The following is a 16,166-nucleotide window of genomic DNA, read 5'->3' as shown; positions in this document are numbered from 1 at the left end:
CTCAGTCATTTTGCACTAGAGAGATGTGATATAGGCTGAGATGGCAGAGAAAGGAACAACTGCCATGTGCCACATAACAGGTACTGAATATTCCTCCTTTCCATGCTCATCTATTTCTGATTGATGAACTGGCAGGCCCTATGTGCCAGTAAACAGGCTTTCATCTAGCCTGTTTACAAAGAAGGGGCAAAAAATGTATGATGGACTATGCATTCCGTGACTGCAAACACATACAAAGTCCTCATGCCCTCTGCTGTTGTGGCCTTCCTCTGACTTAGAGGTATCCGTGGTTCAGACACTGGCTGGTTCTACCCAGATCAGTTTTAATATTGATTAATATTGGTGGTCTCACTGCTGTAGTAAATAGAAAGTTATCAAATACATGTTTAACTAAACAAAACAAACAACAAAACATTTTAGCACCATTTCACATTTCATGTATTGTTGTATTGCCTGTATATGTTCACTATGCATCTTCTTAAGAGCATTATTTATTTCAAATTGAAGAATGACTAGGAGTTATTCTATGTTTGGCCTGCTACATATTTTAAGCCAATGGTGGCAGAATGCTTTCTGAGCACTGCCTGTATTTCTAAAGTAATTTAACACTAACCAGACAGGAAAGATAAAATGTTAGTGAAATTGTTATAACCCAAGACTAAAATCTGCTCTGTAGTTCACTATGTCTTTTTTTTAGTTATACTGTCTGAAGGATCCAACTTCTAAGAGAAGATCTGTAAAAACTCCTAATTTTTTGCACAACCTCAGCTGAAGTTGTCAAAAACTACCATAAGTTTCTTTTGGAACAGAATTTGGTCCAATGTTATGCTTTTTTAAAATGTTGTTCTTATGGACCACACTGACATGTATTGCTAGAGCCAAAATACAGGGCTTAGATTCAGTAAGAGGTATATTATTGTTGTTTCTGCCAGAAGTCATCAGCTTCAACAAAAAGTCTGGAGTTCTGTCAGCTAGCCCACTGAGTTAGTGACCTCATTAACTGAGCAGAAGACATAGTGATCTGCAACAGCATAGCCTTATATTTCTGACTGTTACCCATACAGTATTTGGCCCAGAAGATACAGATATTTTTATCACTGATTTACAGGTAAGCACCTGGAACTCTTTCAGGATGACCTCCATTCTCTGACTATTAGTCAAGTTGCTGATGCCTTCATTCAGTTCAGAAATGCATTTATTGCACCATCCATCCAATTCATCTCCAATTTTCAGTATGTCGTCCCACAGAGACACGCTTACTCTCAACCGGTCTATGTTGTCTTCAATCCTTTCAGACACCTTTTAAAAAGGGAGAATATATTAATACCATTCAGAAATGTCATACTGATTTCTTTATTTTGAGCTCAACTGCAAGAAAGAATGAGTAATTCTAGCATCAGAAATAATTTCCTATGTCATAAAAATAACAAAAATCCTATGTGACACTTTCTAAAAATCTATATGTTTTTGACTGGGAAAGAGTGTTATGTTCAAATAAACTTTATTTTTAAAAACAGTTACAGTTGTCTTTATTAAGTAATATAGGAATTTGGTAATAAAGCTGTACAAATATGAAAACTTAAAATATTAGCTTTTGTGTCATGTTTGCCTGCTGTGTCTTTCTCACTATATCTACATCTTATTATGATCTTCTAATTTTTCAATATTTTTAAGTTAGCACAATCTATTGTCTAATTTATTTAATCCAATTTAATTTATTGAAATAACACTGATGTCTTACTGAAGTAAGAATCCAATGCAAATTTATATATCTAAGTGTGCACTGAGATAATATATACCTGTTACTTTCATATATTATTTGTTATAAGACATCTTTATAAATCTAGTAAAAGAATATCATGACTCTGTGCATACAATATATGTCAAATCCCTACAAATATCACAGAATGGTTGAGGTTGGAAGGGACCTCTAGAGACCATCTAGTCCAGTCCCCCTGCTCCAGCAGGGACACCTAGAGCACATGGCACAGGGTGGCATCCAGGCGGATTTTGAAGATCTCCAGAGGAGATTCCACAATCTCTTTGGATGGTCTGTTTCAATGCTCTTTCACCCTCACAGTAAAGAAGTTCTTCCTCACATGGAGATCCTTCTGAGATATATTTCAAAGTAAACTTTGCTAAACCATCGCACTTCAAGATTCTAAGAAAATACTAATACTGCAAATTTTCCCATCTTAAAAACTGTATTCAGTGAATAAGCATCAGATTCTTACATCTAGCCATTTGTCCACTGCACAGTTCATGTCCGTCTTCACCAGAGTGGGGTCACAGCCACGGACTCTTTTCAATTCTGCTAACAAATGTTTTCCATTATTGGTAAAAGTATCCAGGTCTTTTTGTTTATCACTCAGATCACTCTTGGCAGCTTCATGCTGTGAACATAAATATTTGCTTGTTTAATGAAGCTTTGAAGAAAGAAAGAAAAACCCAGTTCTTCAGTCACCCATTCGTAGCCCCATGGGATTCACTGCATCCGATAAGTCTGTCAGTATGCCATCTAACATTTAACTACATCACAAAACACAGAATAATGGGGATGGCTTTTTCACAAATGTAGTAATTAAGGCTTTTCTCATAACTACTAAATTCTAGTTGTACACTGCCAGGAATAGGACAAAATATTTGTTGTCCCCAGTTCCTTCAGGTCCAGCTATAATCATCATTCAAAAGGGCACTTTTTCACAAGCCAAGGCTCACATTAAAGAATTACATCATATGGAAGTTTTACACCTTTCTTTATAACACTGGTATTGCAATCCTATGGATTAAAATAAATCTATGTTTTGTTCTCCTCTTGATGAATACCTGGCATATAATTCTAGTTAAAATATGTATTAAAAAGAACCTAAATATATTCATACGTTAGAATGATGGTTATATAGTTCTGACTGCTGAATTTGTAACGAAGGGCTCAATAGGCTTCCAAATGAAATTATTCTCCAAATGAACGGAAAGAATTTAACTCAGAACTTTTTTTTTTCAGGTTGATGGTTTAAGAATAACTTGGCCTAATACAGTTGGAAATGTTAAAAATATAATTTAAATGAAATGAACGTAATGTACGATCCAACTTCCTTATCTCTTCTCAATAGCCAGTATCAACACTGTATCCTTCTGAACAAAGTGGTCATAGAGAAAGAGACAGACATAAAAGAGCACCAAACTTCAGAAAAAGCAAGATTTTTATTTGTAGATATATCAACATTTTTTTTCCTGTGACAGAGAATAATATTCCAGTGTCAGCTTTTTCTTTCACTGGCTTTTATCCATTCAAAAAAATATCCAATATCAAAAACCACAGAAGTATTTTGACTGGAAATATCTTCTCATATTGTGATAGGAACATTTCTTTTAATGTATTCTATATATAAAACAGACGTCTATAGAGCAATGCTTCCCACATAAATTAACATGGTACATTGTACATTTTTAGATGTTAAAGCATAATTAAAAATAGCAGCAGTCAAATACACATTAATGGACTCACCGAAAGGAGAGAAAAGATTGTGTTCTTTCTTCTTTATCAGAAACAATAGGATTTAAATTCTGAGCATCAATTTGACAAGATTTGACAGTAACTTTAGAAGGACTCTCTTCAAACAGAAAAATCTACTTAAGTTAAAGATCAGTTAAATCTCTCAAACAAAAATAGTTATAATTACCTTTGATAAAGTTCGCCTGACATCATCATGATCCTTCCAAATGGATTTGATCACAGAAGCACTGCCAGCGCTCTCTATGACTTTCATTACCATGGACTTCGAAGCCTGGTATTCCTTCATCAGATCGATAAGAACACAGCACTGATCCTTTCTGAAAGGGGAGAAGGCTGTGTCAAACAGCACTGCTCACTGCATTGCTGCTGAAGTCAGAGACTGCAACACAGTAGCTCATCATGGGGTGAAAGCAGGAAACATGATGGCGTGGTACATAAGTTTTTTTGAGCTATTTTTTGAAATTTTAATTTGAACTTCTAAAATCACTTGGGGTCCATACATCACAAAGCACCTAACTGAGGAAAATATATGAATTGTCTTCTCATATACAGCAAATCCTGAACAATTTGACCTGAACAAAAGAAACACTGGAACTTGAACACAACTTTCTCCCTTCCTGAATTAGGCTGACTGGAAACTACAGTGCACTGATATTGGCTCTTGCAGCTCATTTATTTGTTTCTTTAATATGGAGAATTAGGAAGCTTTCTAGAGAAAAAGGAACAAAAATAAAGACTAAAGCAATGTGAGACAAGTCTGGCTATTTCAACTTCCAATTGTTAGACATATGTTTGGGGATTTAAAACCTTATATTTAACTCATCTGTCATTCTAGTGAAAACAGGAAAAACAGCTGCCAGAAACAGGCCCTTTTTTATTTTTCTTTTTTTACAAAAACCTGTTTACATTCAGGTAGTTGGCAGAAGTAAAAAAGCCATTAAATCTATTCTTCATCTTTCTGCTGGAGAGAGAGAACAAAAGCTCTAGGTATGTTTTACTTCTGCACTTAAACAAAATGTGCAATGAGAATGATGTAGTTCTGAATGGATGTGCCACTTATTTTACCAAAAAAAATAAAAATAAAAAAAAAGTCTGTGGAAATTAAAAAAGAATATCTGACAAAGATTTCTTTAAAGATGATGAGTAGGCAGTTAAGACCAGGAAAAAAGTTAAGAAGAAAGCTTATTTAGTGGATACCACTGATATACAAAACTATCCCATATCACTGATTACACACTAATTACTGTTACATGCCTGTTGCCTTGGGCAGTCAAAAAGACTTTAAATCCAGAAATGACTTCAGATCATTGAATAGAGGATTTTTGGAAATTCATAGACAATACAGAAGGAAAACATATGCTAAAAAGATGGCATATTTTAGACAGTGTGACAGTGTAATCTTAATAGAGGTTGTTTATGTTTCAGGCAAGTAAAAAAAGTACACAAGTAAAAGCTCAGTATAGATACAATTACTTTCTTGAAGACCTATCTTTGGCTATACTGCAAATGTAATTGCAACCTGTACAAGTATCCTAGTTTATATTGTGTCTTTTAAGCTGTAACTCAGCATTTAACATGTAGATTCTGCTTTTTATTGGGAAGCCAGAATAAATAGGAAGTAAGATATTAAACTCAAATAAAAGCCTCTCTCCCTCACTAAAAGGAGGGCACTTTCTTCTACCATTTAAAAAACCTAAGATTTACTTACTTTTCATGTATAGCTTTCTTGGTATCTTCCCACAGAGATTCTAAGCCATTTATCTCTTTGTCAATCACTGGAGAAAGAGTTACATCTTTTTGGGCTATTTGTTTGGCTTTATCCATGAGCCACTGGAGTTCATGCTGGTGAGAACTCAATTCCTCATCTAACTGGTTAAAGATTCTTAATCTGCAAGTTAAAATGCAGGTTATAAATTTACATAGTTTCACTTTTATGAAAGAGAGAAAAGGAGTAAGTAAGAAAGGAAGACTTACTCACAGAGTTACTAGGCATAAAGTCTACTTTTTTTTAATCTAATATTTCCTAGAAAGTTTGGCCTGTTTTTTTCCTGCCACAACTAGCCTCAGAATGTGATTTCTTTTGACACATACCACTATACAATTATATAGATGACATACATATACCTTCACGTGACAAAGTGACTTGAAAACATATCCAAAAATTTAATATAATACCTTACTATAGTATACTTTCAACTTCTTCTAGCACCTGTACAATTTCCAATTATATAAGAAGAGAAACAGTTATTTTGTACAGGTTTTCTAATAATGGTTTGGAGCTAAATGTTTTGCTCATATTCTTCTTCCATATAGACAGTCCACTTAAGAAATACTATTATACCTACTTTATAGGCATAAGGACTGATATGCCTCGCAAAATACCAATACATAAGGTGCTCAGCAATTAATCTTACACATATCTCCAGCTCATCAGAAAGTCTATGGAATGTAAGCAAATGAAGAAGTGCCAATCTATCTCAAACACTAATTTTGTTTTTACCTTTGCTGGAGTGCTTGCAGCGTTGCCTCCTTCAGACCTTCCTTGTCAGCCCTTTCCTCAGTATCTTCAATACTCTTCAGCAGCTGTTCCTTACGTTCCGCAAAAGTTCTCCGCAAGGCTCCAAGAGCTTCTGCCTCGCTTTGCTTCGTTCCCAGCAGGTTTTGAACTGCCTCCAGTTCCAAGCACAGATTATCAACCACAGCCCTGCAGGAGGTCCTCTGCTCAGAAATGCCATGTTTTAGGTGATACTGGGCCTTAGTAAGGGAACCATCCAAACTGATGGCCACAGATTCCAGCTTGCTAAGATTTTGAATAATATCATTCAGTTCCTTCTCCAGTAACTCAGACTTAGCTTTATCCATATTTCCTGTTTTCTCTAATGTCTGCCTCAGCTGGTAGAGCACACTTGATGTAGCACCATGGAGCTCCAGGAACACCCGTAGCTGTTCCAAGGTCTCTTGTCTCTGGCTAGTTATTTGTTTTGCCTCCTGGAAGATCTGAAAGCAATCTTCAGTCTTACCCTGCAATGTTTGGTGGTCCTCTGGGCAGCTGAAAGAACAGAGTTTTTCTACATGTTCTTTCAGACTTTGTAGCTGCTGTTTTTTACTTTCAATTTCCTTTAAATGGTCCTGTGGGAAAGAAAGAAAATATGAGAACACTTTTTTTTCCCCCAGTCCAAAGTTCAGAGAACATTTTAGTACTGAACTTACTAGTGCAACAAGTACCACAAACGGGATTATAAGCAGTTGAGCATTGCAATTTGCTCCAATTCAGTCCAGTAACAGAACTGTGCATGTAGTTACAGCAGAGTATCATTTTTCAAGCACAAGTCATGCTAGTTTTGGATAATTTTTAACTGAATGCACTGCATGACCTTTCTGTCTTAAATATTTATGTTCAAAAGTTTACCTTATTATGAGATACAGCTAGTTGTTGATTGGCTGTGTTTATTTCTGAAGTGGCTTGTAGTTCAGCGAGGAACTGCTTAATCCAGTCCGAAAAACTGAGCAGTAGCTCATCAAACTGCTGATGTTCAGCAACAAGGGACTGAAGGAAACTGATCCTGCAGGATGTTAGATATAAACATGAAACCACTTGATGTAAATTAATCACTTTCCAGAATCAAAACCACAGTTGACTAGACAGAACAACAATTAATGTCACATGGAAGGAAAGAAGAAAAAAAAATGTGAATTAATTTTTGGGGTGTGATTATTACTATGCTGATTTCTAAGCTGGGAAGAGACATAACTCTGCTTGAAATTAACAGTTTAGCTCTTCCCTGTTTCTACATTTTTATTTGTATCAAATGATAGAAGTACCTCAACACATCAAGGCACATTGCCCAATTTTCCCTTGTAGGGGTAGCCTCAGTAAAGCTAACAAGCTGATGTCAGTTAAACTTCAATTTTCAGATGTAGCAAATTTTCTCTTAATATCTGGAACACTATATTTAAAGGTGAGTATCTCGTGAATACAGATATTTATTGGGTATTGAGTAGCTGAGTATTCAACATCCTCTAAAGTAAGTTAGGGTTAAATTCTAAGCTGTACTATGTACAAAGTAACACAGCTTGGGAATGTATTCGGAGGAGCACTTGGTACCTAGCAGAACTAAGCTTTTAAATGTTAATTTTAAAAAGGTCACCAGTTGCAAGATCTCCCTTACGGAATTCTCTGCATAATTGTCAAGATGAAATTCTATGTAAAAGATGATTATATTGTAAAATAATTACATACCTATCTCATAGACATGTCAGGAACATGTCATATGATTTCAGATACCTTATAGATAGTAAAATATAGGTGTTCATCACCAAAAAGACTGAAATCTAAATCCATGATAATACCCAGTTTCAAAAAAGGAGGCACTATCACTGAGTCTAAGATGAAGCAGCAGTCAAACAACCAATTATTTACAGTTGTTATGGCAAATAAAAGCTTCAAATTGGTTTAAAAGGACAATACTGGGGCTTTGCACAAGGTAACACATATAACTGAAGAAAGGAAGGGCAGAACACCTGGGAGTAACTGAAAGGAAGAGAAGTAACATCTAGAAATTTACAATCAATTTGAAATGAAGGAAAAAGTTGATGTAAACAGTACTTGCTTGATAAAATTATTTGTTTCATTATATGGCAGTGTTTCAAGCTCATTGGCTCACTTTACTGCAAACACAGCAGATGAAAGGAATTGAGTGAACAGAATTATTCTCTTTGAAGGCAGTTTTCATTCACTGATTTTTGTAAGATAATATTAACATCTCTATCTCATGCTCTCTCCTACAGATCAGGAATTCTCATCTTTAAAGGGATATCAAAAGAGGTTGCTTACAAAAGTGGATGCTGATGATCCAAATCTAGAGATGCAGAAAACTCATGTTTCCTGACATTACACCACAGATTGGTGTAATTTTAGTTGAATGCTACTTGATTCCTGTAACCTCCTGCTCACTCTTTCTAACCTTTCATCCTCACGGATTTTTTCAGTAGCCAGGGTACAGATGGCTCATTCATCAGACATTCAAACCATGCAACGCCCAAATGGATATATCAATTTATTTGGAAAAAATGTAACTGAGGAAACGCAATCATCCCCATTGTTGCCATTTCTTGTCCTGCATCTGTGCAATGTTTTCTATCTGTAAATCTTTTTTTTTGAAATAGTCATGCTGAAAAACTAAGTTTGAATACCCACCTGAATACTGGTTACTAACACTGAACACATTAAAAAGTATTCAGAAGCACAAACCTTTTATCAACAGTTTGTGGTAAAGTTTTCCATCTGTCATCCAGCTCTTTAAATTTTTCTTTAATCACTTTTGCACACTGGTTAGAAGCTGTTGGAAACAGCGACTCATTTAATTGTAGTAAATTTGCATAGACTGAAGTATGGGACTCAATTTCAGCTCGTAAATCCTGGGAATACAATAGAATATATAGCCTTTACATTGAAAATTGCATTACATTATAGCAAACAACAATAATAAAATATTGCACTTTGAAACAAAGGAATAAGCAAAACCAAATCCTTAGAGGAATACAGTTCTGTCTAGGCCACATGAAGTGTTCGTTCACTCCCAGACAGCTAGATCTGCAGCCATAATTCAGTAAGGATTCATAAAATATTTTTTTTCTGCTCATCACAAACAAGACCTTTCCATACAACTCTACTATCTGTTGACAATGGCTAAAGTTAAGACTGTTTTGCATCACATTTTGTTCCACTTAAACCACTCACAACAGCATTAGAGTTGTGAGAAAATGCCATAAATTTCAACCACCCCAAAAGACCTCAAAACAAGAAAAAAAGTCTTATCTCCGATATTATTTCAAAGTGAAATTATGGATTCACTGGCTATATGAAGGGTGTAAAAGACAATATGTGTGGTCTACTGTTTCATGATAATCTAAAAGTAAATGGCAAAAATTCCCCAGTAAGGCATGCTTTAGAATAAGATGTTTTGCGTTCAAAAAAGGAATGGGAAGTCAATATTTTCATTGTGAACATAAAACTCATAACATTCTGCTGTCTTCTCTACTTTCTTATATGTGGAAAAAAAAGAAAGTAGCATTTTCTGAAAAAAAAAGGGCATTTCTTTAGAGGAAAGACCTCTCAAAATAGATCAATGCCCTTCCTTGATAAATAATAGGATATATAAAGGCCTATGATATTTGCAAATAGCATTTTTATTGTCACTTTTTCATAACATAGCAGGTCCCTAGGACATACCCAGAGCCCAGAATTAAGCAATTTGGCAGACTGAGCAGTTCCCTCTTAAAAAAAAAAAAAAAAAAAGGAAAGAAAGAAATGTAAGAAGAGTATTTTTCAGTCCAAACATACCTGTACTGACTGCAGTTCACCTTCTAGTTTAACTCTGTCAGCAGAAACATATAGCTCTGAAGGTCTGGCTGCAGCTTCACACCCCTCTAACCAGTTCAGGAAGGCAGAGAGCTCTTTCTCCTGCCTAACAAAAGCAACATGGAGTTATCAGGTCAGGTTGTGTCCTCCTTCTCACGCACTGTCAACAAAGTCTGTTATAAGAAAGGTGAGAGTTTACTCACTTCTGCCACTGAGCGAGAAGGGTCTCTAATACAGTCTGCTTCTCTTTAGCATTTTCTAACACTTTCTCATATTTCTGCTGCAACAGTGTCACCTCCTCAGCAGCTTTCTCTTTGTTAGAGACCTTTCGGGCATAGGCTGAGACAGAGCTCAGAGCATTGCTCAGTTTTTCCACATTATGACAAAGATCCTGATAGACATGAAAAAGAAAGAGAAGCCAGATACATAAATGAGCTCAAGCAATGACAGTGGTGGCAGTACTGGTTGCTTTCACGCACAGCAAAGCCCCGGATCATGCAGTCACTGCCCAGCATGCAGTTCTCTCACATTTGGCCTAGACACACAAGCCCCAAAGCTTTCTGATCAGCACCAGCCTATCATGGAGAAAGATATCCCTATGAATAGTGCTAAAGAGAAAACTATCAGCAACAAAGGAATCAGATCTCTGAACGGGCACATAACACCACAGAATCATACAGGACCAAGTGCCGAAATCTCTACTGTTCCAATATGTGAAGATGGTCGCATCTGCATCCCGTGTCATGACATGGGAAAGATATAGGAACAGTGTCAATCTTAGCCAAATATCTTTTGTATGGAAATAGCATCTGCTGTAGAATTGACTTGCTGTGTCCCATTTCTAAAGGGCTTAGAATTCTTTTCTTCACATGGAAATGAGTGAAAAAGAGTAAAATGAGTTAGAAAAACACAAAATGAAATAAATAGATTTGAGACTAATAATGTTACAAGTAATCATTTTGCAGTAAAAACAACAATAATGGTTATAATTACGGTAATCATGAAAGCAACACCACACATGAGAAATGTGAATTACACAGCAACAAACTGCTGGTGTTTAAACTAAATAATGAAATATAATTTCATAATAAGGCATGAAATCATTATGATCCTGTAGGCATTGCAATATTTAAGAGCTCAGTATATTAGTAATGTTTAAAAAACATAATAATAAAGATCACATGTGCTGTTTGAATAAATGTTCCATGCTTTTTCCTCAGCAAGTCTCAACCTTTTTTGGATCTGAAAGACCATGTTTTCTTAAATAAGTCCTTTGCAAGTAGCTGGCACTAAGTGCAGAAGAAATTCTATGTATATTTCTGCACAAGTAATCTGATTAAAAGTCTGTATAATATTTTTGTAGAAAGGAACATCTGCATACATTATGTACTTGCAGAGAAGGAAAAAAATGTTACACCAAATTCCCTCAGATTTGGCCTTTTTTGTAGTCTGAACAACCAAATCCATTATTTGTTTCCGTTTAAACTAGACTGACCCAAAAGTGCAAACACCTCTAGACATCTGGCATTGCAGGTAAAAATTGTCTGTTTTTACAGGTGGAACTTCACTTAGTCTTACTGGTAAAAACTCTGGCTAGTCAGCAGAGTGCCAAAGAAAGCATATTTCCAAGGATATTTCTCTAATGAGACCTGAGCTTCATAAAAATCTCCAGGAGGAACACTGTCTAACAGATCTTTTCTGAAAATGCTTTAGATTCATGAATTCAAAACAAGAACCAGGAGCTTAATTCATACTTTTATACTCTCCTTTTTATTTTCCCCTACAGCAGCATGAGAGGCTTCTGCCCACTTAGGAAGTGTCTGCCTGTTCCACAACTTAGCTAAACTGACCGTGTTTCCCAGTTCGCTCCATAGACCCTCCAGCAGTCGGCACCAAGGATGCCTCAGAGTGTGGCACCGATCGTGACCCGACCTGCTCTGGGCTCCCCACGAGGTTGCCCACCCCAACCTGCCCTGCAGGAGCGGGCAGCCCCCCGGCCAGCAGGACATTCCCATTTCATTTTTCACAAGCCCATTCCGTACTGCTTGTGCTGCTGGACTCTTGCCAGCCGCAGCGCCAGGACACCCTGGCCAGGCTCTCACCATGTAATCCTGAAGGATCCCGTATGTCGCTACTGAAGAGGAACACGATGTAAGGGGCTCAGCCAGTTTAGCTTCAAAATCAGATACTGCTTGCTGCACCTAAGAGGTAAAGGCAAACCAGAGAGTCTAAAAAAAACGGGAAACACAGACCATGCTTTAAAAGATATTTTTATAAGTAAGTATTTAGTTCGAAGAGGATTTTAAATCTTTTTAAATTTTTTTTAATCTTTGCGCTGAGTGTTTGCTGAGGTTAAAGGATGCTGACTGCACACAGCTCCTTGTGAGTGGGAAAATAACAATGATCAAAAATTATTCCCTCATAACATACTATATGCATCTATGAACAAGCTGAGATTGAGATTGTAGAGTTTCTAACAAGTCCGAATGTGGTTTACCACTGCAACATCTAGGACAATAACTTAGACTATTTGAAATACTACTTTTTTTTTTTGAATGCCAGTATATTGGAGTCTTCCTGAACCGCCTTTTTAAGTCATTCGAAGCACATATTTACCTATTAATTTTTTTAAAATACCTTTTAAAGACATATATTTTATCCATCTATTCCAGTTCACATAATTAGTATGACATTTTATATTCAATTTGAGAAAAAACAAGGCAATTATATATATTTTTGTAAATAATGAGAGATTTTGTATTTTCTACCTGTTTGAGACTTTCTTCATATTTCTGCTGTGCTGATGCATTCCCTGTGATTGTTCCTTCCAGTCTCTGTGCATGATCTTTTAGCTCTTCCCCATACCTTTTGATCTGTGTCAGTTTGGCTTTAATGTGTGCACATTCTCCAGAGGTAACAAATTGTGATAAAGACTGGGCTTCCTCTTCTAGTTTGGGAATTCCATTTATTTTGTCATCTATTTCTTTATTAATAACCTAAAATGTAAAGTAATAGCAAATAATGAAGCACAGTAAGATTTTAATTATTTTTACCCTTATATTTAATAAATAATATTTAACTACCTTTATATAATTTCTTTATCTATGCTACTATTTTTTTTCATTAAGAGTGAATAAGAGGAGAGTTCAGTGACCATTTGAAACAACTGGTAGGAAAGTCCTGCCTGCAAGCTCCCTTTTTTGAAAACAGCCTGCTCTAAAAATACTATTTATAAGAAAATGAATTACAAGAGGCTGAGATGCACATTTTCATAAGCAGACAAAATGGTTGACCCTTTAGCATCTCTTGCTACACAGTAAATTATTAAACAGTGTTCTTCAAGTTTTAAAATAAATATAACTCAATCACCATGATAAATAAAAAGGAATATAACTCAAAACAATGTCTTTGAAGAAGTGGATCATACCACTTAATCAAGTGTTTAATAAGTTTTAAAGAGCTTAGAAAATAACACATGCCATGAATTAAAAAAAAATGGATGCTATTTTCCATCCCTATGTCAAAATCCTATGGTATCATAAAGTATAAATTAAATTTGGGCATGAAGAAGAATTCACCATGAAAAAGGATTGATAATGGTCTATCGCACTTTTAGCATATGGCATAGACTTTTTGGTCTGTAGCACAGATGACTTAAGACAAACTTATGACATCTGTAACTACTTATTTATTAAAAATTGAACCTGGATTTACTCTTTTTCTTGACAAGTGAATTCATTTCTTTTGATGTGGCATGTCCACAGACTTCTTCTTAAGAGCAAAATGCTCACTGGAGAAGGAAGTGAGAGGCCCGAGGTCTTCTCAGAGGTGATGATGGGATGCATATATACATGACATCAACTGAAAACTTTCGTGAAAATGCATTCTCATGTGTATCAAAACTGTTGACCTCCTGTTATTGCTGTGATAAAAATATAACAACATCTTACTCGCCATTACATAGCTCAGGAGTGCCTTAGTGCAACAGAGCTAGAATTAGAGACTGACAGTATAAAAAAAGCATTGCTAAAAGCATTTATAGTAACTCTTTATGCCATATATTCTGAATTAATCCAGGCCATAAAATACTATTTTTTTTTTCTTCTCTCATGAGAATTATTGGATTTGCAGCCCTGAAGCTGAGATTAGCTAACAAGGCAGCAGATAAAAATGAGGCAGTACTTGCTTACTCCCACGCTATTCTGCTAAATTTCCTCAGTTACATAAGAGAAGGTGGATAATTGAGGCCTTCAGACTTGTACCGAGGCTGCCATTAGTGGTAACTGTCATTGTGTCCACCAGAAATTTCTGAAAAATGTGTAGGTGAATCTTGGCTTTTCTGAAGTCATACAGGCTTTGCAAAGAACATCAACAGAAACAGAAGGTTACTGCTAGAACAGATGGTAAGTATGTTCACCTTTCTTTTTGGGGCTGGCAAGGGAAGATTAGGCAAAGCTGTGATACTCATCTTTGTCCTTATTTGCCTCACATTGTGGTACATCTTACTAGCATGATATATTTGTAATTATGAATTCAGTATGCTGATTAGCATTAAGACACAAACTCTTCTGGAAATTTACAACAGAACATAGCATAATCTTCCAAATCAAGCATATAATTATATCACTTAAGGGGACCCTTAAGTGTGTCGAGGTATCAAAGCTTAAGTGACTCGTTTCACATATCACGAAGAGTTGCAATGCAGATGAATGAACAATATGTTCCCTAATCTTTCTCTGGAGTACTTCCTCTGATTTTTTTTTTCTATAGGACATTCATTAAAATTAGTTGCTGATGATTTTCTTCCTGTCGTGACAGTTAAACAATGAAAAATCAAGTTGGAATTTTCAGAAACTTACACTGCAGTGTAATAGCTACTATTAATCTGGGCTCATAGAAAAGAGCAATATTTCCAAGCATTGTCTTGAATGGACAAATAGGAAAGTCATCAGTATGCAATGTATGCAAGTGGAATAGATGAATATATACTATTTTGAAAAAAAAAAAAAACACTTTCGAATTGCTGTAGTCATCACACAAGAATTCAAGCATTGTGCTTTTCTTCAGCAAAGAAATGAGGAGATTTTATTTATTTGGTAAATGTAATGTTGTCATCAAACTAATAAAAGGAAAGCTGTTTCAATTACATGAAACAAATGCATTATGGGATACTTCAGAAATATTTAGTTGCAGCCTGGTCCATGACTGCAAGCAGCTGAACAGTTTTGTACTTTCTGAAGAACAGGCAGGTCATAGATTAAGAAAGTCGCAATGAACACTGAATGCTGAAAAAATATGCCCCCTTGAAAACATGCAATTTCGGAGAGCAATTTTCATTTGTGGGATGATGTAAATAAAGTCAGCAATATTTGGAGTCAATGTGCATCTCATACCAATAGGAACTAAAAGAATATGTACATAGAATTTATGTGTAATTACAATAGCAATCAAAAGGTATGTGGGTTTGCAAGCTACCAAGAGCAACAATTCTTTATTTTTTCAGAATAAAAAATACATAAACCAGGTTACAGCTTTAGCTGGCAATAAAGTCACATTCTATATCCACTATCTGATGTACACTTTATAATACAAAGGTTGTCCACACTTTGTATTTAGGTAGCTGTTTCGTACACCTGTAGAAATTACTCAAAAAAAGAAGAGAATATAATTTAAATAGTAAATTTTAATCATACACAAAAAGGCTTCACATAGGTAAACTAAACCAAAAGAAAAGGCAGTCTATAAGAATTTACTTTAGCTTATGTAGAACATTACTACTTGGTATCTTTATATACAAAGCGCAGCACCATTACACCAGGGTAGTTCTGACACGTGAATCTAATGTCTGTTCTTCCTTTCAGGCTCCAGCCTCTAACATAAAGATGGAGAATTTTTTTTTTTTTTAAAGTGCTAAACAGAATGAGAACCAATCACCTTGATTTGGCTGATCTGTACATCCAAAGGAGATGATGATATTCTCAAAGCTTCCAGTTCTTTTTCTTTTTCAGCTATCCAGATGGACAGAGCTTCAAAATTATTGCCAAAATGATCCCACTTGTTTTTCACCATTTCCATGCTTTTAATACTAAAATTAACCAAATTAATTAGAGAGAATAAACAGTTTAATATAACAAAACTACTTATGTTCTTGCTAAAATAAAAAATACAACTTAATCTACAGGAGTGTCATTTTAAAAACTACTGGGTTTTAAGGACTAAAATGTGTGACCAAAGTTGAACTCGCTTCTCTTTTAGACTGCGTTCACAATTATATTAACTTTAGTGGGA

General features: G+C 35.6%; 1 protein-coding gene across 1 annotated transcript in view; it reads right to left on the bottom strand.

The window, feature by feature from the left end:
* The window catches only part of SYNE1 (spectrin repeat containing nuclear envelope protein 1), a 230,181-nt gene that overhangs the window by 156,584 nt on the left and 57,431 nt on the right, over positions 1–16,166 (bottom strand). Inside the window, exons 31-42 of the mRNA XM_088537041.1 lie at positions 15,813–15,963; positions 12,647–12,874; positions 11,981–12,079; positions 10,082–10,269; positions 9,861–9,984; positions 8,769–8,935; positions 6,927–7,080; positions 6,018–6,646; positions 5,226–5,405; positions 3,684–3,834; positions 2,235–2,393; positions 1,117–1,299 (exon numbers count right to left, since the gene is read on the bottom strand). Coding sequence (XP_088393167.1) covers positions 1,117–1,299; positions 2,235–2,393; positions 3,684–3,834; positions 5,226–5,405; positions 6,018–6,646; positions 6,927–7,080; positions 8,769–8,935; positions 9,861–9,984; positions 10,082–10,269; positions 11,981–12,079; positions 12,647–12,874; positions 15,813–15,963 — 2,413 coding nt within the window. The remainder of the gene's footprint in view (positions 1–1,116; positions 1,300–2,234; positions 2,394–3,683; positions 3,835–5,225; positions 5,406–6,017; positions 6,647–6,926; positions 7,081–8,768; positions 8,936–9,860; positions 9,985–10,081; positions 10,270–11,980; positions 12,080–12,646; positions 12,875–15,812; positions 15,964–16,166) is intronic.

The sequence above is a fragment of the Tinamus guttatus genome, unplaced genomic scaffold (assembly GCF_059628265.1).
Source record: "Tinamus guttatus ecotype Peru unplaced genomic scaffold, ASM5962826v1 Tinamus_guttatus_pri_ptg000716l, whole genome shotgun sequence".
Lineage (NCBI taxonomy): Eukaryota > Metazoa > Chordata > Aves > Tinamiformes > Tinamidae > Tinamus > Tinamus guttatus.
Note: the sequence above shows the minus strand (reverse complement) of the source record. Positions and strands in the feature narration are given on the sequence as shown.